The sequence below is a fragment of the Cydia pomonella genome, chromosome 13 (assembly GCF_033807575.1).
Source record: "Cydia pomonella isolate Wapato2018A chromosome 13, ilCydPomo1, whole genome shotgun sequence".
Classification (NCBI taxonomy): domain Eukaryota; kingdom Metazoa; phylum Arthropoda; class Insecta; order Lepidoptera; family Tortricidae; genus Cydia; species Cydia pomonella.
In genome coordinates, this window is record NC_084715.1 from 15,361,372 (window position 1) to 15,386,108 (window position 24,737).

Here is a 24,737-nt window from a genome sequence, read left to right on the forward strand (position 1 = left end):
CTAATTTTAATATAAATAATTGAAAACTATCCCCCTGCGGCATGGTGCCGTAGAAACTGGTAGCATTTCCTCGTTGTATCGCAATAATTATTCTCTGTGCGAGGAAGCTGCCAGCTCTACGATCACCAGATAACGATTTATTGTTATTCATATTAACCTAAATCAGTTAAAAGCCAATGAAATGTTTTAATTATTTTCTGCAAAAAATGTTCAAAACCTATTTATTTATGGTTTATAAAACAATCCATCAGTTACCTACTGCTAAACCAGCTAATAATTATTTAAGTAAGTATACAGAGCACGTCTACAATCGATTTTTTAACAAAGAAATGCATTTGGTTTCTAACTCCAATACTCGTCCATCACTGTAAGTTTTCTCATTATGAATATTTGTGTCTTTCAATATTTAAACGTATATTACCAGTAATATAATAGTATGTAATATTAAGAAAATTAAATATACTTACTTTTAGGATCACACACAGCAATGTGTTGTTAAAGCGTTTGTCTCGTGGACGTCACCAATAAAGATTAATTTTCATCTTATCCGCATAGAGAAATACGACCGACCGACGTTTTTGACGACCGGTGTGGCCTAGTGGATAGTGACACTGCCTATGAAGCCTGCCTAAGAAGGTCCTGGGTTCGAATAAGGTCATTTATTTGTGTGATGAGCACAGATATTTGTTCCTGAATCATGGATGTTTGCTATGTATTTAAGTATTTGTATATTATATGTATATACCGTTGTCTGAATACCTACAACACAAGCCTTCTTGGCTTACTGTCGCACTTAGTCAATTTGAGTAAGAATGTCTTTATAATATTTATTTATATATTTAAATATTTACCTTTTCTGTTAACCTCATAATCATTTAGTACTTACTCGTCTTATATTTATGCATGCACACATCAGGCTGTTAACTGTAGTCCACAAAAGCTACAAATTTGTTTTATAATCTGTGTAGAACCCTTTAAAGTCTACTTAAACAAGAAAGTATATCGATTACTTAGTTACCTACATCATTAAATGTTAAACCACGATGTTTGCGTGTTTGCCACTCTTACCTAAAGCCTTTACATTCACGAACACCATTTGCAGTATTTTGCCGACAGTGTATTAATGCCACAATAGATGAATAGATTTTCCTTCGACGAAATCTACTTCGCTATTATGATATCATAACAACTAGGGCGAGATGAAAGAGTTGGATGAATGACGTTTGATCAACAGGATATCATACGAAAATACACTCCAAGTGTGTATGTTTGACGGCGTCGAATTAACCCGATGGTGCCCTAGTTTCCGATGATATCTCAATTAGGTGATCTAACTGAATTATATCAACTTGTCTTTTTTATCAATATCTTTATTAACTTTAAGACGATTTAAAAATGCGTAACTACACGGGTATGTACCCGGGGGTGGGTATTTACCCGTTCTCTTCTAAATTGGACGTGTTTAATGGTTTGTAAAATTAGATAAAAACTATTAAAGTCACTTTTCGTAATATTACAGTCGAGTTCACAAACATATAGGTATTTTTAAGGCAAAATTCCAATAATATATTTAAGTACACGCCTAAGACACTGACAATAAGGTCGTGACTCGTGTAAATATATTTTTGAAATGTTGGCCTGTAAATATGTTTGTGAACTCGACCGTACATATTAAGTTTTATATAAATTAATGAAAAAGGTTAGGAACTATGATGTGAACTTTCTATGTATTTAAGTATTTATAAATATTTATATATTATATATATCGTTGTCTAAGTACCCTCAACACAAGCCTTATTGAGCTTACTGTGGGACTTAGTCAATTTGTGTAATAATGTCCTATAATATTTATTTATTTATGGTAAAAATAGAAGGAAAGTCAAAAACATTTTTTGTGTGGTGGCAGTGGCAAGACATCTAGTTAAGTGGATGGCCGCCCATACTTTATTTTTATTTTATTGATTCAAAAAAAATACACAGTATTACATTACAGCGAACTAATACACTGAAATTTTATAATAGACAGTATTTATACAACCTTGGTACATGATACAGTCTAGAAAGGAAAAACAGAAGAAAGAAGACTAATACTCACAGAACTTCATACATTCTTTACACAGATCCATCCAACTACTTGCAAATACATCACATTCCGGTGCTGATCCGAGAAGCGCGTTAATATATTGTAGAGCGCGGACAAGTGGTGATTTGCCATGGGACATAGTGCGTATTTTAGGCACTGCTAATAGGTGACGACTTGGTCGGAAATTAAATTGAGCCTTAGCCACAGATGGAACGAACAGGCGTGCGAGCTGTGCAACCAGTTCAGGGCAGTCCGAGTTCCCCCGTAAGACATTACATACAGTAGTCAATAGCCCGTAGTTACGCCTCACCTCTAAGGAATTAAACCCTAAAACGCCAAGCAGGAACGTTGATGGGTACAAATATGGGTAATACCCGTAAACCTTTTTGTATAAGAATCACAGAAAGGCTTTCTGGATTTTTTTCCAGAAGCAAGACGTACTTGTCCTCATGCGGGTTCCAAACGACCGATGCGGCTTCAAGTTTACTCCTGACTAACGCAGTGTACACTGTACACTAATTTAATAGCCCTAACGTCTCGAAATCGCCGACGAAATCTCGCGCGTTTGAACCACAAACCCTAACCTCCGATAGCAGTTAGTAGCCAACGCTTTCATGTGCTCATGAAAGTTAAGCTCTGTGTTGAGGATGACACCCAAGTCGCGTATAGACTCGACACGAGTAATGGGATCAGAACCGAGCAACTATTGAGCGAATATGGGACTATTGGCACGGCTAAAAGTTAGCACGGAGCACTTTGATTTGTTGAAAAGGAGCTTGTTGTTAATGCTCCACTGATGAAGGCGATCAATATCCTCCTGCAAAGATGCACAGTCGGATCGGATACTGATCCTTTAGTAAATTTTACTCAATGTATTCGGCCAAAGAATCTTTTGTCCAGAATATTTCTCATAAAGAATGCCAGGAATAGCAATAAAATCATTACTATCGATTTTTGCATAGACGCCGCAAGGAGTTCGTATTTTTGCAGAATGCATTTGGATTTTAGTGAAGAAGCGTGTGCGATGGTAAATACCTGTCTACCTACGAATTAATAACGTAATACCGATGTTTCCTATCATTGCAAAAAATATCTCAATAAAATACGGGGAATATTTGCGATGTCACAAGCGTATGTAATTGGTCCAGTTGCTGCAGAGCAAATTCGGGCCAGTGTTGCCAGGCGTAAGATAATTGTCGTACACATACGATAATTTGGTCTACGGTACGTTGTACGTTCCAAAGAGCATTATCGTTATCGTACGCAAAAGTACTATAATTTCAGCCCAGTCTAGTTTCTGAAGCAAAATATGACTTTCCTTGAGAAATATGCTACAGTTAGCACCTTTTGGGTGTTCGGCTCCTTGGTTTACGTCAAAAATATCGAAATTTCATGTAAACCGTTTGGATATCACGTAAATATAAAACTGATTTTTGCGCAATTCAGACGAAACTTGCGTTTTTGTTTGATTATATATTGGACATGAAGGCTTATTTTGCAAGAAGTTTTAGGAGTAGTGCATTTCTGATAGGTGTACGATATTTTACCATCGGTATGATAATTTTGACACTAAAGTACGATAATTTTCTTCCGCTCAACTGGCAAGACTGATTCGGGCTGTGGCAGACGGACAGACAGGCAGACGCGCGAGGAATCCTAGGAATCCTATACTTAAGTATACTGCCTATTAGTTATATGAAGGGGCTTAGGATACTGCCTAGTTATATGAAGTCCTATCCTACTCACAACCACAGTTTAATATATGTATTTTATTGTTTTGTTGCAGCCTTCATCGTCTACTATGCGTTTCAATCCAGCTTTTTCTGGCTCAACGTGATGTGTTTCGATATCTGGCGAACATTCAGGTAAGTTGCATAGCTGTTATTTTAAATTTTATTTTTATTTTACAAAGTTAAACAAACTAATTAAGATCAATTCCAGCTACAGGCCGCGTAGCCAACATGCATATCGTTCACGCTTCGTGGCGAACGACACGCAACTGTCCCAGTCGCACTAATATGGAAGAGTGATAGAGACAGATAGCTACGATACGCTACGGAGCGTGAACGATTGTAACGTTGGCTACGCGGCCTGATGTGCTGACGGAAAGTTTCCAAAATTGCAAAATGATCTACTAATACACCTAGGCACCTACAGTTGGGTAAACAATTATATTAGATAATTGGTACGTACGTAGTCAGCCTCGAAATTCGTTTTATTTTTTTGTACAGTCGTCATCAGATATATTGTAGCAGCCATGGTGCTCACAAAAATCTGAACACACCTCTATTGTCAAGGCGCCAGAGTGCGTGTCCGTCGGTGCCCGTTATTACCTACGCTACCGTTAATCTGTTTTATTGAGACTTTGGAAGAATGTAATTATTAAAAACCTCAACGTTTCTAGTACCCCATTAATCCCGAGTCAAGCGCTGTCGTGATTTGTTTGCTCACATGCATTTAAAAGGGCCTACTGAAATATACTGTACCACTGATAGAATGCGTCAGCTAAAAAAAGCAAAACTGAAAAACTTTTTAGCAAACTCTTAGGCGTTTTCAAACTTTTTCGTTCGCAATTTCTAAATGGATCCACTAAACTTTTCAGGAGTTGATATTTATAGAAGTTTAACTGCTGTGAAATATTGAACACATTTGATGAATAGATTGCGGTCCATTAAACGCTTTTACCTCCTTAGTTTAATTTATGATAACTATCCGAGATTACATTATTACATAAGAATATACGAGAATGCAGTTATTTAATGAATTCGTTGATTAAATATCCAAGTAATTAGATATGTAGTTCCTGCAGACACACAATAACAATGAGTAATAAGACAGTTTTATGAATCTCTTATTTTAGGATTATTTACATTTTTATCTTGTTACGACACACGGACACATTACCCCGTTTGTGAAGTTTCAAAACATGTGACAAAAATGTTTAATTTATATAATTCTACTCCTCTATGCTCCTGTAGTTTTATATGTTAAAATTATATTGATAAACAATTCCAATGGTCTGTATTCTGTGTTGTTACGCATTGCAGATCGGCCACTCCGATTCCCTCCAGTACCGGAAACTCTCTGTAGGTTTCATCGTTGTTCAGGGTCGATGTTTAACAAAAGCATGTGCTTAATAAGGGTGTAGGTGGCATGCCCCTGTAATCGATGTGTTTAATACCTATTATGTAGGCCTATCGGGCTACAAATCGCAAAATTTATTGTGCAAATGTAACCAAGAATTAATTTTCGTAGAGTTACAAAAAATATATTTACACGTATTTAGAACAAAGAAAACACATTGTACAAAAGGCGGAATTAATGCTATAAAGTATTCTCTAACGTTCAGGCAAAAGAGCTAGAATCAGACCAGGATAAGTTGGCAGCGATTTTGATAGCCCAGACAGTACAAGTGTTATTTTAAACGTCAAACATTCATGAAATTATGACGTTCACAGGCTGGGCTATCAAAATCTTTGCCAACTTAGCTTATAAGTGTATAATCTATTTTATACTCATAGTTTCGTTCGTTAGTTAGTAACGCTACGTCGTTGTAGCGTATAGAGTAGGTAATTGATATTTCCCGCTTTGTAGCGCTTTTTCGCGATATGCCATCACACGCAATGAAATGGTTAGTCAGTTTCTAAATTTAAAAGTTACTTATTGTACCTACTTAGTACCTTGTACGTTTTTCTATAATAGATATTGTTATCTAAAAGCTCTATGTAGACTAAACAAGTCATCTTGTGTTTAACCGTCGAAGTAAAAACATTATTTACATCATAAAATAAATAATATCAAACAAACTTCACATGAATTAGTAATTTGGTAATATTTCCTATCATTCGCACACATTATCGAAAGTAGGTATCTATAATTCTAGATATTGCAGGCCAAACAACTTTTTCACTAGAAAAAGACGCGAAATTCTAATATTTTGTATGGGACGATCACCCTTCGCGCCTACATTTTTTAAATTTGCCGCCAATTTCTACTGACGGAAATGGCTTGACAGACTATATGCCATGTCTTCCTGTGGTATACGTAAGTATTTTTAGTTGAATGTGTAATGTTTTGATATCGAATTCCGCCACTCATCGGGATAGTCGCGGTTCTCTGATCTTGCTTGAAATAACTTTGTATTTTTTTCAATCCGAGCGAATTTAATTAAAGACGGAGTTCGCGCATAAATATAACTTTCCCTCTTTTATCTCTTATTTATAATTTTATAAAATTCTTTTAGATTTTCCTTCGTTTTTACTGAGGCATAGTCAAAAACAGTAGATTTTTATTTATTTATATCATAATAGCATGTCTTTTAAGAGCAATTATCAAATAAGTAAGTAAGAAGTTTCGTAGTTTTTGTATTTTTAAAGCAGTTTGTATTTTTATACTTTTTTCCAGATACATTTTTGTAGACACTCAGTTTTTTTCAAATTCTCCAAATACGTGTTATCAATTGCATGAAATCGAGTTATTTCTCTTTGATATATTTCAATTTATTATGAATTGTATCTATAGATAACTAAATAACTAGCTATAAGAATGCCAAATTTTATAATAAAACATGTTTCATCCCGATGAATTCTATTTGTTTTGATCCTTTGTGGTGCAGAGGTATGTGAAAGCAAAGCGCTGGTATGATTTTCAAGGCATAATATAATTCTCGGTACCCTGACCACACAAACAACGCATTAGTGCATGAACCCAAATGGAACAGGCCTGTTTAAGCGTTGTGCATTTGCAGATAACCATTGTAGTTATTAAGTTGCAGAGACAAGTAACCTCTTTTACTAAAAAACTTTTCTATATTTCCGGAACAAAGGACTATTTTACCTTACATATATTCATTCATCCTGGCTATCTGCTACAGCCTTTCAGTCTTCTAAAAAGGGCCTAACTTTATCTACCACCGCTCTTGAGGTCTGCCGGGTCTCTGTTTTAAGCAGTGAGGATAATCACCGTGTTTATCTTGGCCCACAAGTTTTTTGGCAGACTGCATAGTACATATCTCCTTTACCGTAAAGTTTTGATGACTAATATAGTGGATATGTTCCAACAGCAACACTCTTAACTGTCCATTGGTGGACCTTATATTAAACCAGCTTTGCCTTTTGCAATAAGGTCCATTGATAGACAGTTAACAGTGTGGGCGATGGTATGTCTTTAAACTTCTTGGTTTTCATAGGTAAACGAGGTAACATTTCACCAATTTAACGTTTCTGGGCAGGCAGTCACAAATGAATACAATTTTCACAAATTAATTTTATAACATTTTTTAACGCTATCCGATATCACTTAAGGACGTCAGGGCAAACCATAACCCAGGAGTCGCAACGGTAAGGCTTTTTTTATTATTAATAATTTAATTTCGTTAAATTAATAATTTAGGTCGTACAATACTAAGTTTACCTACTTGTATGTAATATGTATGTAATAAGTAATCTTTTTTAATAACAAGTACCTAATTTTGGCACCTACGAGATCTAGTAGGAAAGTCAAGTTATAATACATATTTAATATATTTTCTGGTTTTTGGTGCGAGAATAGAACCCGAGATGTTCGTTCCTTGTAGCGTACCTACTCGTATTTTTGCCAAAAAGAGCCGAGCTCTCAGAATGCACTATGAAGTTTGGGCGCTTTATTTTATTTTATCTATATTCAGACACTGTATTTCACAAGAGTGCAACATGAGTGCAACGAAACGTAAAACTCTTCCAAGTCGTTTGCTTTATCTAGTTTTTAGTTTACGTAGGTATATTAACCAACCTTTCAATTATTATTCGTATATTTTTGTACTATAATATAAGTAACTTATTAGTTCCTATTAGTTTTTGCCGCGCAACACTCAAGATTCCAGTTTTCGAACCGCTCGTTGTGCTCGTGATTCAACTTTGCTTTGAGAAAAAAAACTATTTCTGCTTTTATAATATAGTTAATATCTTACGAAGTTTAAAGTCCCTCACTTAAAACATAATTGATTCCCCTTTCCACCACCTTTGGGGACGAATTTTAAAAAACGCTAATAGTTTTTTTTGTTTCCTAATATAGTGTTTTCAACGAAATTTGAAGTTCCTCGCTCAAAAAAAATGACCGTACCCTAGACGAATTATCAATTCTATTATCGAAAACAAACTATTTGTATTTGTAATTTCCACGCAAGCAAACACTATCGGCTCTTATTCAGCAGTGTACAAGGTACAAGCCGTACTAAGATAGTGGAACAAAATCTACAATCGTCTCAGATACATACGTCTATTTGGATCAATCTAGATCTATTTACCTCTGATAATGGATAGAATCAGACGTTACTTTGCGAAAATCAATACTATAATTAAAACAAAAAATATTACTTTCCTAATCCGCGAAAAATAACGTGCTAGTCAATCAGTGCTAACCCGTTATACTTACTTCCGTATTTTTACATACAATTAATGTTCCCACCCTCCCACCGCAAAAATAAATACGCAAATAAATATAACAACCCTCCTCAGCCTCAGTAAGTATAACGGTTAGCACTGATTGACTAGCATATTATTTTTCGCGGAAGAAGTAGCAAAGTAAGTAATATTTTTTGTTTTAATTATTTACCTCTGACTTGCAACTAAAACTGCTTTATTATAACTGCGAAATTATACAATCTGTTAACCTTTGCTGCTTAACGCCGTAGGTACTTATATAAACATTATAAATTGATTATATCTTGCTTAAGCTTCCCCGTTCTAAAATATGACACGGTTATCGGTTAGGTATAGTAAATTGTTCACCAAGGGTGGAAAGAGAATCATATCACCCGAGATATTATGGCAATGCAATTTCCCACCCGGCTATCAGCCTATGAAAGGTGAACTTTCCGAATAGGAGAGTTGAAAAGTATATTTAAATACCTATTTAGATTCAGTGACGGATTTGCAGTCTTCGCCGCAATAAGCACCAGGTCCTGTAGTAAGTAGTAGCCACTCCATTCTCAGCACCCATCATATATACTGCCGCCTCTAATATCTGCTCGCCCTGGCCCTGGACCTTCTGGGCCTTAGGGCAAGTCCACCACTGCTTAGATGTCATAATTAACCTAAATAAATTGTAGTTGTCACATATACATGACCAACTTTAATGTCATCCAACCACAATACATTACCTAATTAAAGGTTAAGACGATGTTTGTTTTAATTCTAATATTATTGCTCTCATCTCCCATATGCTCGTTAAAAAGAGTACAGACGAGGTATCTCAAATAATTAGAAACAATAAACTTAATTAAGAAGCTTAGCGCGTGCTGCAATGCGACCATTTGGTTTAATTCGCATTTCCGTACGTCGAGCGTACTTAGGAAAAATGCTTTAAATTCTTTTTACGGTTCTTTCTTAACGTTTACTGAAGTAATTTCCATTAGTTACCTCCTTCATAAAATGGTAGTTTCTGGTGAAAACTATAGGTATGCATTAAGCTATGGTTCGATAATCTGCGCTAAACTTTAAGTCAGTCAATGAGTAGTAAATACTTGTTTCTCCAATAACTACATAGGCATCGCTAATTAAAGCATTTCGTAGTGTACTTGAGTTGACACAATCAGTACGGGCAAATTCAAGCGAAACGGCTACTTAACACTGTTAACTAGTCTCAAGTAACCGTCAGACTACTTAGAGTGTGCTAATGAAGATTCACAGGCATAACCGTTAACTTAAATTGTTAATTTTCAACCAAAAATGACCTTACCGATTCCCTTAACTATACCTACGCTGCTACCAAAATGCTACAAGATTACCTATGTATTTTTATGACGCCGCATGCCACAGACATGATAATCTATGCATAGGAAGTTGTTAGGATTAACCAATTTATTGCAATCACAGGGGCTACCGAGGAGGCAGCAGTAAGAAGCGGCACGAGCAACGACGGTTCGCCATGTATGGGCTGTACGCGTGGGGAGTACCATTGGTGCTCACTGCTCTCACCGCCTTCATGCAGTTCGGACAACTGCCGAACTACATCTTGAAGCCGGGACTGGGGGATATGAAGTGCTGGTTTGAAGGTGGGTGATAAGTAGAAGTTAAGTATGTGTTCGAATAATAGCGAAAATTTACAGTTACTTACATAATTTTGTATAACGTTGCTTCTGTTTTTGCTGTGTAAACTACTATGTAATTTTTAACCAACTCGTGCAAAGGTACCTTAATTATGGCGATCAGCGTTTACGCTAGTATCAACGTTGCGTCAATACTAATGCAGTGCTACGCTATGTAAGAACCAACCGCCATAAACTACCTTTACCGAGGAACGTCACATATTTTCATTAGGTACACCGTACTAAATGAATATTAAATTCTTTTTTCTACATATTTACCTACAGCTTCTTACATAACTGCACTTGTTCAATTGTTTCGCATAAGATTACTGAAATCTGTAAACTTTGTTCTACTTTTGAATCGCATATTTCTAAACTTAAAGGATTCGGTAATGTAGAGCGAAAGGCGAGTCTGAACTGAACACAGGCCATGTTTCACGTTGGATAAAATCTTGTCGTTCGTGCGGTGGCTATTGTTCCCACGGGATAAGATATAAACTTCAGAGTGGTTTATTCTTACTAAATATCGTATTGGGTAATTTTTAGCAATCACTGTATTAGCATGTAGGAATGATTAATACGAAAGACACCTAACGGAAGGGAAAATTCGAGTTTAAGAGTAATTATTCCGAATATGTATACGATATTGTGTGCCAATAGTATTTTAGAGTTTTGCCTCAAAAATGGGACCAACAAGAAATAAGGAAGGTCATTTTAATAATTTATTAGTGAGATTTTATCATATAAAATGTCAACTATTTATTCTACTTATCACTCGCACATTTGTTAGATTTGGCGTAAATTAAAGGATACAGGGAGATATATAGCTGAGTAAGTCAGAACACAGGCCATGTTTCACGCTGGATAGAAATCTTGTCATTCGTGCGGTGGCCAATGTTCTCACGGGATAAGATACTCATAAGCTTCCGAGTGATGACTTCCTCATAGCTCCTGAATATCGTTTAGGGTAATTTTCAGTAACCGCTGTAGATATTGACGTCTAGGAATGGTGAAATCAGATAATGTTAATTTCTCAATTCTCAACAGACTTTCCCAGAGTAAGAAGGGAAAAATCGAGATTAATGACTATTATTATATTGCCAAAATTAGTGCCAATAGTTTTCCCTCAATAAGAAATGTAATTCAAATTCAAAGTCAAACATCTTTATTGCTCTCGTATACACGTTCTATAAGGGCACAGCAATTAAATATTACACATTTTTTTTTTTAATAAATTACTTAAAATTAATCTGATTAAGTACATTATTTATATATATTTAATTATATCACTTTAATTTCACCGTACAACCGTAAAAACATAAACTGTTTGTTCCGCTTTTCACTCGCATATTTGTTAGGATTAGCCAGATTTAGCTAAAAGGATGCAGAGAGTTGAACAAGGGCTGTTTTACGCGGGATAAAATCTTGCCGCGGTAACGATTCCCACGGGATAAGATAAAAATTTATAAAATGTAATAATCCAGAATGATGAATTCTGACTCTAATTCTACTATTGATTCTTTAATTTTAAGAGCAGGAGAAAGGAAAGGAGGAGCACAGTTTTAAGTTCCGTTTATAGGTACTTAATGTAAATCTGTATATCTGTCTGTTACATTTTCATGGCTAATTAACTTAATCTTAGTAAGTACTGTAGTAGGTATATACATTTTAATAACAGAACTTCCGTGGTACTAAGCCGTTTTAAATCAAACAAATTTGTTACATAGAAAGCTTAGGCCCTGGGGACCTAACTAAGCTACTTTATTTTTGGAAATCAGCCCCCTCCTGGCGTAAAGAATGAGATGAGATAGGTAATTAGCGGAATTGCATTACCTACACGCGTACATGCTTAGTTAACAATAATTATGTTTTTATTCTACAAACTTATTAGCTATGTCGTCTATTTCTCCGTTTTCAGTAGCTTAAAACACTAAAAGTTTTATTATTTCTCTGCCTGTAGTTTTCCTTCGGTAAAACAGAAATCTGGAATGTAATTCTAATTGCCAGATACAGCCGCCATCTTTGTTTCATTTCTAGAGTACATTGTTAATCCAGTATTACAGCAGATTAATTATGCTAAACAAGTCATTTTCTTAATGGCAATAAGCTTCCCGTTCCCAAATATTGTGGAAAGTTATAAATAATGCATAAGTACGGTGTTTACTACGGGATGGTCGTTACATGATAGGAACGTACATAAATTTAAAAAAAACCTTGCAAGAGTCGTCATCAGGCCCGACATCGGCACCGACACCGTTTCCGATCGTTAGCCGTCCGACTGCATGATGGATGTAATAAGCCCTTTGACGGTTTATTAATAGACACCAGAAAAAGTCAGAACAGATGTATCTTAACGTTTATCTTTACTGAAGGCACTAGAACTAAAAAACTAGGCTTTGATGTAATTACTAAGGCATTATTATCATAAAGTTAATGGTGGACAATGACAGAAGTTTTCCAGTCGCCCTAACCCCTTTATTTATAAAACATAGCAACCTCTTACAAATCTAAATTGTCTCTTTCCAACAAACAGAAATGGCAAAATGACGTATAAGGACAAACAATTAACATCAGTTTGTTAGATTTCACAGCCCATTATTAAGTGAGAGTCAGAATGGCAGGTGTACCTAAATAAAATTAAATTAAAACCATACCATATTTTTTTACCTACTTTGTACTATTTTCCTTTAAAAAAAAATGTACTTAAAGTTATTACCAAAAAACATTACACCCGCCATTAAATTCAAATAACTCAGAAAATCATGTCTTAAAAAAGGCTAGGCGCCAGTTCAAAGAAATCTTCCTAAGAAAAATCATTTTTAAGACATGATTTTCTGAGTAATAAAAAGAATTGTTCCTTAGCGTTTTCTTAAAAATAAGATCGATAACTTGAAAAATGATAACGCCTGCGAAATTGTAATAGCAAGTAAAATATAAAATGAGTAAAACTTGGAAACAACAAATAAAATGGCTCATATTATAATTAAATATGAAGGTACAAAAAGGTACAAAAATTTGGCTTTTATAGAATTTATCAATAACCACGGGAACATAGCGTAATAAAGTACACCACAAAGGGACAAACGGGACCCTATTACTGAGACTTCGCTGTCCGTCCGTCCGTCCGTCCGTCTGTCACCAGGCTGTATCTCATGAACCGTGATAGCTAGACAGTTGAAATTTTCACAGATTGTGAATTTCTGTTGCCGCTATAACAACAAATACTAAAAACAGAACAAAATAAATATTTAAGGGGGCTCCCATACAACAAACATAATTTTTTTGCCGTTTTTATAAATAATGGTACGGAACCCTTCGTGCGCGAGTCCGACTCGCACTTGCCCGGTTTTTTTGATAATAACTTTGTGTTCCGTGAGGTACAATTTTTTTAATGGAGGTACTAAATAGTACAAATTAGGTACAAAAATATGGTATGCTTTTCATTTATTTTTATTTAGGTACACCCGCCATTCTGACTCTCACATTATTAATAAACCCAAAATTCTCTTTTGCTTGACCCTGTATACGAAAATTGCTTAACCTTTGCATATGCAGACTCCACAAGGCCATGAGCGCACCGGATTAAATTAGTAAAGTAATTTAAATAATTTATCATCCCCAACAGTCCTGGAATGTGACGTATGATTTTATCTGACTACCCTACGCCTACAAGAGCGTGGGCGTAAAATATGGCTTTTATTAACGCTCTCATAAATTTTATGCTGTATACCGGAGTTAAAAAACAATAAGCCTGGCATTTGCTCGTGAAATCCACCGCCCGTCGAACGGTAGGAATAATTGATTTTCTATCAAATATTAGGATACCGCGGCAGCGAAAAATTCAAGTCATTGAAAATTAATGAGATGAATACATTGATTTCATTGTATTCTTTCAAATTGTTTTTATATTCTACAATGGACACGATGGTGGATAGAAGTAAAAAGCAGACACTGCAGCCTATGGACGATTGGAACTTTATATAGTTTTTTTTTTAACATTAGAGAAATGGTAAACAATATTGACGTGTTGTTTAATAATAAAAAAACAAAATAACTTAATTTCATTTCTTTTTATAGAAAGGGAAAAGGGCCTTCAAAAAACCAACCCACTGAAAAGTAAAATAGTTATTTGTACAACAAGAAAGCAAAGTTTAATATTTCTTCGAGTGCTTATTTTGAATCCCGTGCAAGCGAAAGATTCTATATTTTTTTAACTCTCACTCGCTACGCTCGTGAATCTAATTTAGAATCTTGAGCGTAGTAAGGGACTCAAAAGCGCATAAGATGTAAATAACTTTGATCTCGTGTAGTATACAAACATTTTCATGTCGGCAGTGAGAATATATTTGGAAGGTAAAGATACAACCTGAAATTTTTTAATCCGTCTTCATCACTATCTCACTCATGTTTTCTAAAGGTATTCTAACAATTTAGTTTAATTACCGCAATCAAATAAAACGAAAGAAATTTCAATAAAATAATACGATAATAATGAAATAACGAACATCAATTGACAGTTCAATCGACAACTTTTTTTTTGTAAAAAAAAAAATTGTAAGATACGGTCTGAATTGCGGATACTACTTTTGTCAACTATATGAGTGATCGTTAAAAGTAAAATTATTTTCTTTGCGTAACAATTGCGTAAATTGTTATAAGTTCATTGTTTTGACTGTAGAATAAATTACGTAAAATATGGTGTTTTTATTTAATTTGAAACTTTTCTTTCATTAATTAATTATTACAAATGAAGACTCGTAGGGTGTTTTGGAACAATGCGGTTTGTCCAATGTCCAGTCACTATCCCATCGTGGCAAAAGTATTTAATAACTAATTATAAGAAAATTAATAACCATCCGGGTAATTACTTACATAGTTTTTGAAGGCGGTGCTTATCATCATTCGACATTTTGAAATGTTGACAGCTTTGTTGAACTTGTCTATGAAGTTTATTGTGTGAATAGTACCTACAAATATTGTGCGGAATGTGCCAGCTACATGGAACCGATGTACTTTCGGCCCCGAAATTTTCGTCGCATTTTTGACCTGTCGTAGTGACAGGTGATAAGTACAGTAGTTTGATACCTAAACACCTGTAACCATTCTAAAACATGAAGTGATCCCATTAAGTGCAACTTGAACAAAATTTTGTACAGAACACTACTCAAAAATGAAATTAATCACGACTGCAATGATCACAGGATTTTGAACTCATTATAAAGGTTTCTACTCTTGTTATTCAGATTGGAAACGCGACCTTATGTATTTCTTCACACCAGTCCTGGTCTTGGTACTGTGCAACACTATCCTGTTCTCTGTGACTGCTCACCGCATCCGCTCTATCAAGCAGGAGACGGCCATCTTGAAGAGCTCGGAGTCGGCCAGGAGCGACCGTCTTAAGAAGGATAAGCAAAGGTAATTTGTCTCATCTTGGCATGCCAAAGCTGCACTATTGAAAAGGGGAATTCCCGGTTCTGGTACTGTTATTGTATAAGAAACCAGTACCGGGAACACACTTTATTTACAATACAATAGAATACAATACAAATCCTCTTTATTGCACAACCTCAAAATAACATTTACAGACAGACATACAGAGGTGACAACAGGTGGTCTTATCACTAAAAAGCGATCTCTACCATACAACCTTTAGGTAGTGGAGAAGTGATAATATTAATTTAACTATTTAGGAGGTGCAAAAAACTAGATAGATTTAAATTTTATTAAACGTGTTAATTGTCGCGGTTGAAATTTATATAACTTTTTCGTGCGCCTCGTTGTACTACTTAAGTCAGGTGCAGGGAAATACCGAACATATTCCATTTCCAACCGTGTCGTGGCGGCTTGGAACCGTTTACCGGATAGTGTTGTAACTGCTCCCTCGGTCAATGTTTTTAAAAACAGATTGGACAAGTGGCTTTTAAACAATAAGTTAGACTGATGTTACTTAGTGATATGATACTACTTTACAAACTTTGAACTGTATAATACAGGACTCTGTGTGACATAGGCTCATCAGCTAAATAGCTGCTCGCCTATAATTATATAACAATAATAATAATATTCCGTCTGTACTTGAGATTCCCATTTTTCACACAGCAGGTATCAGTTGGTCATTTAAACACTAAAATTCTCCTTAAGTATAATAAATAAAAATCATGGAAATTGTTGTACAGTTCCATCATAAAAACGACAACAAACCTAACACAATTTCCTTGTGTGAACTGAATACGATAAGAATCTATCATGATAACACATAAATCCACAACGAATGAATCGTCTGCAAGGGCATCAAGTAATCTATCAACCCACCTATCTACCAGATAGACGATGCGACAATTTAGTTTATTCGTTTAAATGGCTATAAATAATAATGGAAGTTACCCTTAACCAGGTACGGCCTATACCTGAAGCTGTTCATGGTGATGGGCGTGAACTGGTCGGTGGAGCTCATCAGCTTCGCCGTGGGTGGCTCCAACTGGTACTGGGTCGTCGTGGATCTGTCCAACGTGATGCTGGGCTTTTTTATCTTCTTTATCTTCGTGTGGAAGAAGAAGGTGCGCAACTTGGTCAGGAAAAGGTAAGCTGGACGAATTTTTCAAAACTTTTAGTTTTGTGTTCTTGTTTGTTGCGTGAACAGGGGCATTCCTATGTACTGTGTGTAGGTAATATTGATCAACTGTCAAGTAAACAAATAATAACAAATGAGTATACAAAGTATACCACAGAGCACCGACCTCTTTAGTAAGCGCCCTACATCATCCAATCTCTTTTTGTTAATACAAACTTCTTTGTATCTGAAGTCAGATTTATCTGCAGCTGACTGGACTTACCAACTACGAAGCAGCTAGTTTCAAACTATATTCAACCGAATACAGCTTATAACACCGTCCCAGAATCTGTTGGAAAAGCTGTTTCCAAATTTGTTGTAGATACACGTACCTATTACCTAACTTGGCACAGGCGGAGAAGCTGTTACTACGTAATTCAGGGATCCAATCCGTGAACGAGTTCGAACGTTCGTCGATTTGCCTGTATCACTCGAATGAGTAAGAGCGATACTGAACCAGAAAAACTATTTTCGAGTTTCGCCGTTTTCCCCGATTGTCATTTCATCGCTGACTGATTTAGTCACTCGGGAAAACCAGTATATTACTGGTATAGCGCATTTTCAATTACGTGTAGTTGACATGCACCTTAAGATAACGTTACACTGCCGCCCAAGAAATCATCTCGCCTACACTGGTAATCAGAGAGCCTACCGCGAAAAATTTAAATTATTTTATTTTATTTTATTTTAACAACAACAAAATTACACAGCATTACAGTATATACTAATGCACTGCGAAATTTAGGACAGAAAGTATATAAATGCATACACATCAGGTACAGAATACAATCTGGGACTAAGTAGGTAGATCATTAAATTGTGTTATACATAAAAATAGAATTACAAAACACAGGAGAACCTTAATAACTAACTGAGGACGGACGGTCATCCATTGCCTCACAATGGTTTTTGCATTGCTCACAAATTTGCCTCCAATTACTGGCAAAAAGATCGCAGTCTGGAGCCGACTGGAGAAGTGCGTTGATGTAGTGCAAAGCACGAACCAGTGGTGATTGCCTGTACGCCTTCGTGCGTGCTTTAGGAGCCGCAAGTAAGTCGCGATTACGAGGCCTAAAATTGAACTTTGCGACGGACAGAGAAGGGATGAGGAGGCGTACCAGCTGTGAGACCAGCTGAGGGCAGTCTGAATCTCCACGTAATATTCTGCACGCGCCGATCATAAGTGCATAATTACGCCTCACTTCTAAGGAGTTAAAACCCAGAGTTCCAAGTAAATATTTTGTCGGGTAAAGGAAAGGATAATACCCATAGACTTTTTTAAATAAAAATCTTAGAAAAGTCTTTTGGATTTTCTCCAGAAGCAAAGCGTCTTATCGAGGCAAATAAAGATATTTCGATTTTCATTTCTCACGGCAGGGTCTCAGGTTATTCGGCCGGATTTGTGCCTCTAAGGAATCGGGACAAACTCTATAAATGCAAGTTTGATTGTTTCCCGCGGTGTTGTATAAGTTTTCCAATATACAAAATGAATTATTTCAATAGATAGGTCTGTCTACTCATCTATGTCCTATGTATATTCTATATGATGTTTTGTGAAAGGAACATGGATCCAAAGGAAAAGTAGGAAAAATGGAATCCTCAGTTCAGGCAACATAATGCAACTATTTTTTTCCTCTTAATGAGCTGACAATGTAGATATATAAATTTTTACACTGACAGTAGAACTTGCTACGCGTTAAATAATTCATAGTACGAATGAACTAATGTGACCAAACAAATCTAGAAAAACATTCCATTTTAACCAGCCCACCAGTTCTTAAATATGCAGTAGGATGTAGGACATAAAATATGTCTTGTTTGTGCCGGTCCATCCCAGTTGATATCCTATTCCATATCTCGGGCTCGCAAGTGTCACTTGAGCGCAATGTAATGGCGACCATCAATATCCCTAGTTTCATGTCACCATTTTATGATGATCGTAAATCAGCTATAACATATCAGGTACCAGCGTTTGTCAATAATATTTAATGTTACGCCACACTTGCCAAGTGTTATTAGGAGCCGAAGGGGCATATTTGGAAATGCTATATTGATGTCAGGTCAGAGTCGATTTCAATATCAGGAGGCTATTTGAGAACGTGAAAGATGACTTAATTAGCATAAAAGTAAATATATGGCAACCACTCGTCTACTTTTGTGAAAAAGGGCAATATACCGCCTACAAGGCATCATGTAGTTGACGGTTCGGGTTCGAGGCATCACCATAGAAATATTGTAGTAACTTGTCACTTTCATAAGTCAAATTGGCCCCCAGTGCTTCGTGCCTTAATTAATAGTTTGAAATTTTTATTCCAAGGTTTTATTTAACTTTCCCTGTTAGTAATCTTGGATGCTAAATTTGACCCACTTCCCGATTTCCGATTGAGCTGACAATTTGCACACATGCATATTATGCAATATTATGATACCATCGAGCTGAACTGATGATAGAGACAGGAGGTAGCCATAGGAACTCTGTGATTATGTGCTTGGGGTATTTAGAATTGTCTCGATGAGTATTAGTTGCCTGTGGTCAGAAAGGTACAGTCAGCGATAAAAGCTTGTACCAAAAAATTTTTTTTTGCCAAAAACTTTTTACTGCATGAAAGTAAGTAGATATGTAGGTACAAAAGGTGTTAGTATATACAAAAAGTCCATCACAATCTGCCGAGATCCAGGACACAATGCAACTGAATGAATTTAATAATAATTTTTAATTCCCTCCAGTATTTCAAATAAGGCATAATACATGAGCACTATCATCATAACAAGCCATGAGGGAACACGCACAACAAGCACTTAGGTATATTGAAATAAAATCGGAATCATATTTCACATTCGTGAATTCTCACTTCCCCCAAAGTATTACAATTGCCCAATACTTTATTTTATGACAGTCATAACATCTTATGAAGTAAATGTATGGCGTACCAAGCTGTGAAACTAATCAATTAGCGTAGTAGCTTTATTAGCATCGTCAGTGGAGCCACTAAATTGCCGACGAAGCGATAATGAACCAATTGTGTGGAAATGTTTGGAACTTAGTTTGGAACTTGTGCAGTAAGAATCAGTGACAGGACGTTCGTAAAGCTAGATTCCTACCGGCTTAGAGAATTGGGTACTTGACACATGTTGAATATTATAACAAAATTTAGTTAAATGAATAGAAAATGAGCCGAAAACAGTGGAATTTAAAAAGACATAAGTATTGGAATTATAAAAAAATACAAGGCTCCAAAGTCCAAAGTCAGAAATTTTTTTTTTACTTTCAAATGTGAAACGAAAATGGTACTATTCGATTCCCTACATATATTTTTTTTAGATTTTTCATTCTGTTATTTTAGGAGTTACAGGGGGGGGGGGTACATTTTTTCACTTTGGAAATGTCTCTCGCGTAAACTATTCAGTTTAGAAAAAAAAAGATATTAGAAACCTAAATATCATTTTTGAAGACCTATCCATAGCCCACACGTATGGGTTTGATGAAAAAATTTTTTTATTTTTTATTTTAGATCTCGTTCAAACCAATTTCCGGTGGAAGTTTGCATGGCAATGTATATCATATATTTTTTTTAGATTTTTCATTCTGTTATTTTAGAAGTTACGGGGGGGACACACATTTTACCACTTTGGAAGTGTCTCTCGCGCAAACTATTCAGCTTAGAAAAAAGTGGCTGTGACATAAACGGACAGACAGACGGACATGACGAATCTATAAGGGTTCCGTTTTTTGCCATTTGGCTACGGAACCCTAAAAAATTATATTAGAAACCTCTATATCATTTTTAAAGACCTATCCATAGATACCCCACACGTATGGGTTTGATGAAAAAAGATGTTTTGAGTTTCAGTTCTAAGTATGGGGAACCCCCAAAATTTATAGTTTTTTTTTCTATTTTTGTGTAAAAATCTTAATGCGGTTCATGGAATACATCTACTTACCAAGTTTGAACAGCATAGCTCTTATAGTTTCGGAAAAAAGTGGCTGTGACATAAACGGACAGACAGACGGACATGACGAATCTATAAGGGTTCCGTTTTTTGCCATTTGGCTACGGAACCCTAAAAATTGTCTTGAAAACCTAATTCGCCTAACAAACATAACGAAGACGACACAAATCGCCAAGCGGGAACTATGCGTCAGTGAAGAGTTCCATTCTGATCAGCATCAGCAGTTCCACTTCATCAAATGTCACTTTCTTAAATGTAAATGTTTGACTTGTTGATTAAAATACAAAAATCACTATATGTATGTTTTTCACATTTGAAGGGTTCCCTCAATTCCTCATGGATCCCATCATCAGAACTGAGTTTTGACACAAACGGGACCAATCTGTATGTATATAAATTCAATTAAAAAAATACTTTTCAAAATCGGTTCAGAAATGACGGAGTTATGAAGTAACAAACATTAAAATACAAAAAAAACACAACTGAACCTCCGCCTTTTGAAATCTTGAAGTCGGTTAAAAACTGTCAAGTAGCCAATTGCGCGCCTTGTCCTAGAAGCGACCTGCAAGAACAAGATAAATAAATAAAGAACAATTGAGAGAAAGTTAAAAACCCTAACAGGTTCTTTTAAGTGCCGCCACTGGTAAGTATATGAGCCCTTTAGGGTTTGCCGTTTGGTTGGACAACTCATAGCCCAAGTAGCTTGAACTCTGAATGGCTAACCGTGCCATGCGTGACCTTATGTACCTTAGTGTGCTAACCAGCCTGTTTAGGTTTAGACTAAACTTTTCTAAGCTTGTTTAATAATTTCATCAATCTACTATACTACGAGTACTTACTATCCATACCTTTATTTAAATAAGAGTATCCCTAATTCAAGTCTAGAAAATGAGACCGTACCGTACAACCGTAAAACGAGTAATCGTTGTAATTAATTAAAGCGTTTTTCTCTTGGGAAATGTGTTTGGTTTAGACAAGGACTGGCGAGTCCGTTAAGACGTGTTACTAGCATCATCAAAAACATAAAAATGAAGTTTAAATATAAATAAGAAGGAAATTAGTCTAATTAGTCTAGTCTAGTCGGGCAGCGACCCGTCGACTCTTTCCTGGTTCAGCAAATATCGCTGGCTGTGCAACGCGGCAATGCCGCTAGCATTTTTGGCACGTTTGGATCAGGTGACAGTCGGAACGGGACATAGGGCTTTTGATATACAGTTAGTTTGTTATAATTAATTTAATTTTTAGGTTTATTTCTTAATGATAAATAGTTTTAATTTTTTATCAGAATGCATTTTGGACCTACGTTTACAAATAAAAACTTTATTTCTGCCTAGTCTAATTAATTGACGAAGAGTTGGTATCTTTAATACACAATGGGTGGATAAGTAGGTGTAAAAGTCATGTAGGCAGTGGTTTTTATTTTTACAAATGCGATCCGACGGTATGAACTTCCAACCCCGAGGGGAAACCACAGACCAACCACCTAGGCGGTTTTCTATTGCTCAAGATGTTTTCGTATGCTGAAACCACTGGTAAACATTAAACAATATTTTGTAGGCTTAAATTTCACGCACTGAATAGAATTCATTCATAAAGTGGCCATGCACTTTTGCGGCTGGGTGTAGGTACATTTATGGTCCGAAAGACTTATAGGTACTTACGAGCCCGGGCCGCAGTCGCCCCCTTTACTGCTACCAATGTTTATTAGAACTAAAAGCAGGCGATCCTAACAAGCGTGCTTTACGAATATGTGTACTTCGTTGTATTTCACTTTTTTTTTATGTCGCAATTTTACGTATTGTTATAATTTCAGCTGGAACAACTTCTGCGGCACGAGGACAGTCGCAGACGGGCTTGGAAAATGGGCAACCCGGACGAGTTCGGCACCTACCGAAGACACTCGAGTATCAGCCGACGATACCGCCATGCGAATGAAAGAGCTCCACTAACCATCATAGGTCTGTACATAATGCCTCCTCGACAAAAACCTCTCAGAGCGAATTCGCATGATGTAGCCTTGTTTACGATAGTAATGATGATATTATACAAAATATTCAGTCACATATCTCTCACTGCACTGCATCCAACTAGACGCAGTTCTGTTTGGCCCTGTGGTTACCTTTTTTTTTTTACATGGGGAATGCTTTTACACATACCGCCGGGTCGGGGTTAATCCCGGACGGTTATGTGGAACTCAGGGCTGTACAGAGGCCCCACTATCCACTAAACCGTATGGTGTCCTCTCGCCGCTATGGTTGCGGGGTTACGGGGAAGCTCGCGCAATTCGTCCGCGACCCCGCAGCGGCTATCCTGACTAGGATCCGTCACATGGTTAGTGCTGTCCAACCGATCGTCTCAGTGGAAGCGCTTCCGGGACACGAGGTCGCGCTTACCATCTCGGGAGCCAGCATCGTGGGCGGGGACGCCCCCATGTCCACCGCCCGCTGGCGGCCCTGTGGTTACCTGGTAGAGAATGCCTAAAAACATTAACTTGTTGTACATTTGCTATATGCAATAAAGTGTAAAATAAATACACACCTTTGTGGCTACTAAAGACATGTCATCCAACCAACATCAACAGGGATGACGCGCCAACAAACTAGTTACTGTGTAACTGTGTAATTGTTTTACATGAATAAATGACTTAATAAAAATAATAATATGCCAGTACGAGCGAGATGCATATAGAAAGTCAGTTACGCACACTCAAACGAATATGTCTTCTCATGCTTCTATGGAGTTTCTATATCGGATTAACAGACTTTCTTAAAGTTCGTCGCAAAGTTCGGAGCAACAGGAGAAAAATTCGAAATTACATTTTGATATTAAAAATGACGTTTTGTTATTATTCACGCGAGTGTTTCGCTCGTACCTATCAATTTGTATATGTCTTTAGCGTTAGCGAGACGCCCGTGCGGGTGAATTTAGGGTGCAAAATTTATCTTGTGCAACCGATTTTTGTGGTAATGATAATATTAACTAGGAATTGGAATTTATCTTGTTTCAGAACCGGACGACATGCCATATCAAAGCCAAAGAATTCTCAGAATAAATGCGCATCTATAGTTTTAAGTAACTTAAGTAAATATAGTGTAATTAAGTAAGTTAATTAAATTGCTTTTTCACATCCTTTATATACTTCTAAAAATGTTCAAAATAAAGCATAGTTCATATAGAATTGGTACGCACTAGAAGATTGTCATTTTTTTATTAACTAATACAATAAGAAAGTTATGAATGGTGAATTGTAAACAATAATTTATTTAGCTTTCAAATATGTATAAAATTTAAAAAAAAATCTCTGATATGTAAATAATTACGAACTGTTTTCATAATGGCCCCACGTCATTTCCTGTACAACACTTTTGTCGTCATTTTTGGCGTGTTGATTTCTTGTAGACCGCAATGAATTGATAGCCTGGACAATTTGACTATTCTTGTTTAATTTTTTTTCATGATTGCCCAGTAGTTTTTGATAGATTGAAATTGGGGACAAAGGTTTTGAAGGTTGGTGATTGAACTGTAATTGTCAATTTTTTTCCCGCCATGGAATTATTATTTTTTACAAACATTGCTAATTATGTGCCAATTCTATATAAACTAAGCTTTATCAAGTAAATCAATATATAAGAAAAAATAATAAAATAGGACCCATCACCTTTCCCTATATATGCGGCTATCCGGTTTTTTACACCAGTGGCGTAGCGTGAACTAATCTAGCCGTGACCGTAACCACATCTGTGAGGCCCTTTCCCTTTTCAATGTGTTTTCCCAAGGTAATAAAAATGTTGGCTTTGCGAGGCCGTGGGCGAGAACCCCATTCACCCACGCCTAGCTTCACCCACGCCTAGCTACGCCACTGTTTGACACATTCTGCTGAGAAGGACAGACAAAGGTAGATGATATTTCCCTGATCGCTCTAAGCGGGAAGTTACCAGCACAAAGTGTCCAGCGACCGGATAGAGCTAATGAAAAAAAAAATGAAATGAAAACATTTATTTCGGACAAAAACATCCATATTATGTTAG

The 24,737-nt window shown here is 36.3% G+C and overlaps 1 protein-coding gene across 3 annotated transcripts in view; it reads left to right on the top strand.

The window, feature by feature from the left end:
• LOC133524334 (G-protein coupled receptor Mth2-like) overlaps positions 1–23,843 on the top strand; it is a 46,970-nt gene extending 23,127 nt beyond the window's left edge. Inside the window, exons 4-10 of one of the 3 annotated variants that reach the window (XM_061860297.1) lie at positions 3,870–3,948; positions 5,131–5,169; positions 9,937–10,115; positions 15,392–15,563; positions 16,543–16,728; positions 22,523–22,667; positions 23,717–23,843. In XM_061860297.1, coding sequence (XP_061716281.1) covers positions 3,870–3,948; positions 5,131–5,169; positions 9,937–10,115; positions 15,392–15,563; positions 16,543–16,728; positions 22,523–22,658 — 791 coding nt within the window. In that variant the 3' untranslated portion in view covers positions 22,659–22,667; positions 23,717–23,843. Of the gene's footprint in view, positions 1–3,869; positions 3,949–5,130; positions 5,170–7,386; positions 7,423–9,936; positions 10,116–15,391; positions 15,564–16,542; positions 16,729–22,522; positions 22,668–23,716 lie in introns of all 3 variants that reach the window. The other 2 variants (XM_061860298.1, XM_061860299.1) reach the window with 2 other exon arrangements.
• The last annotated feature ends 894 nt before the right edge of the window (positions 23,844–24,737 follow it).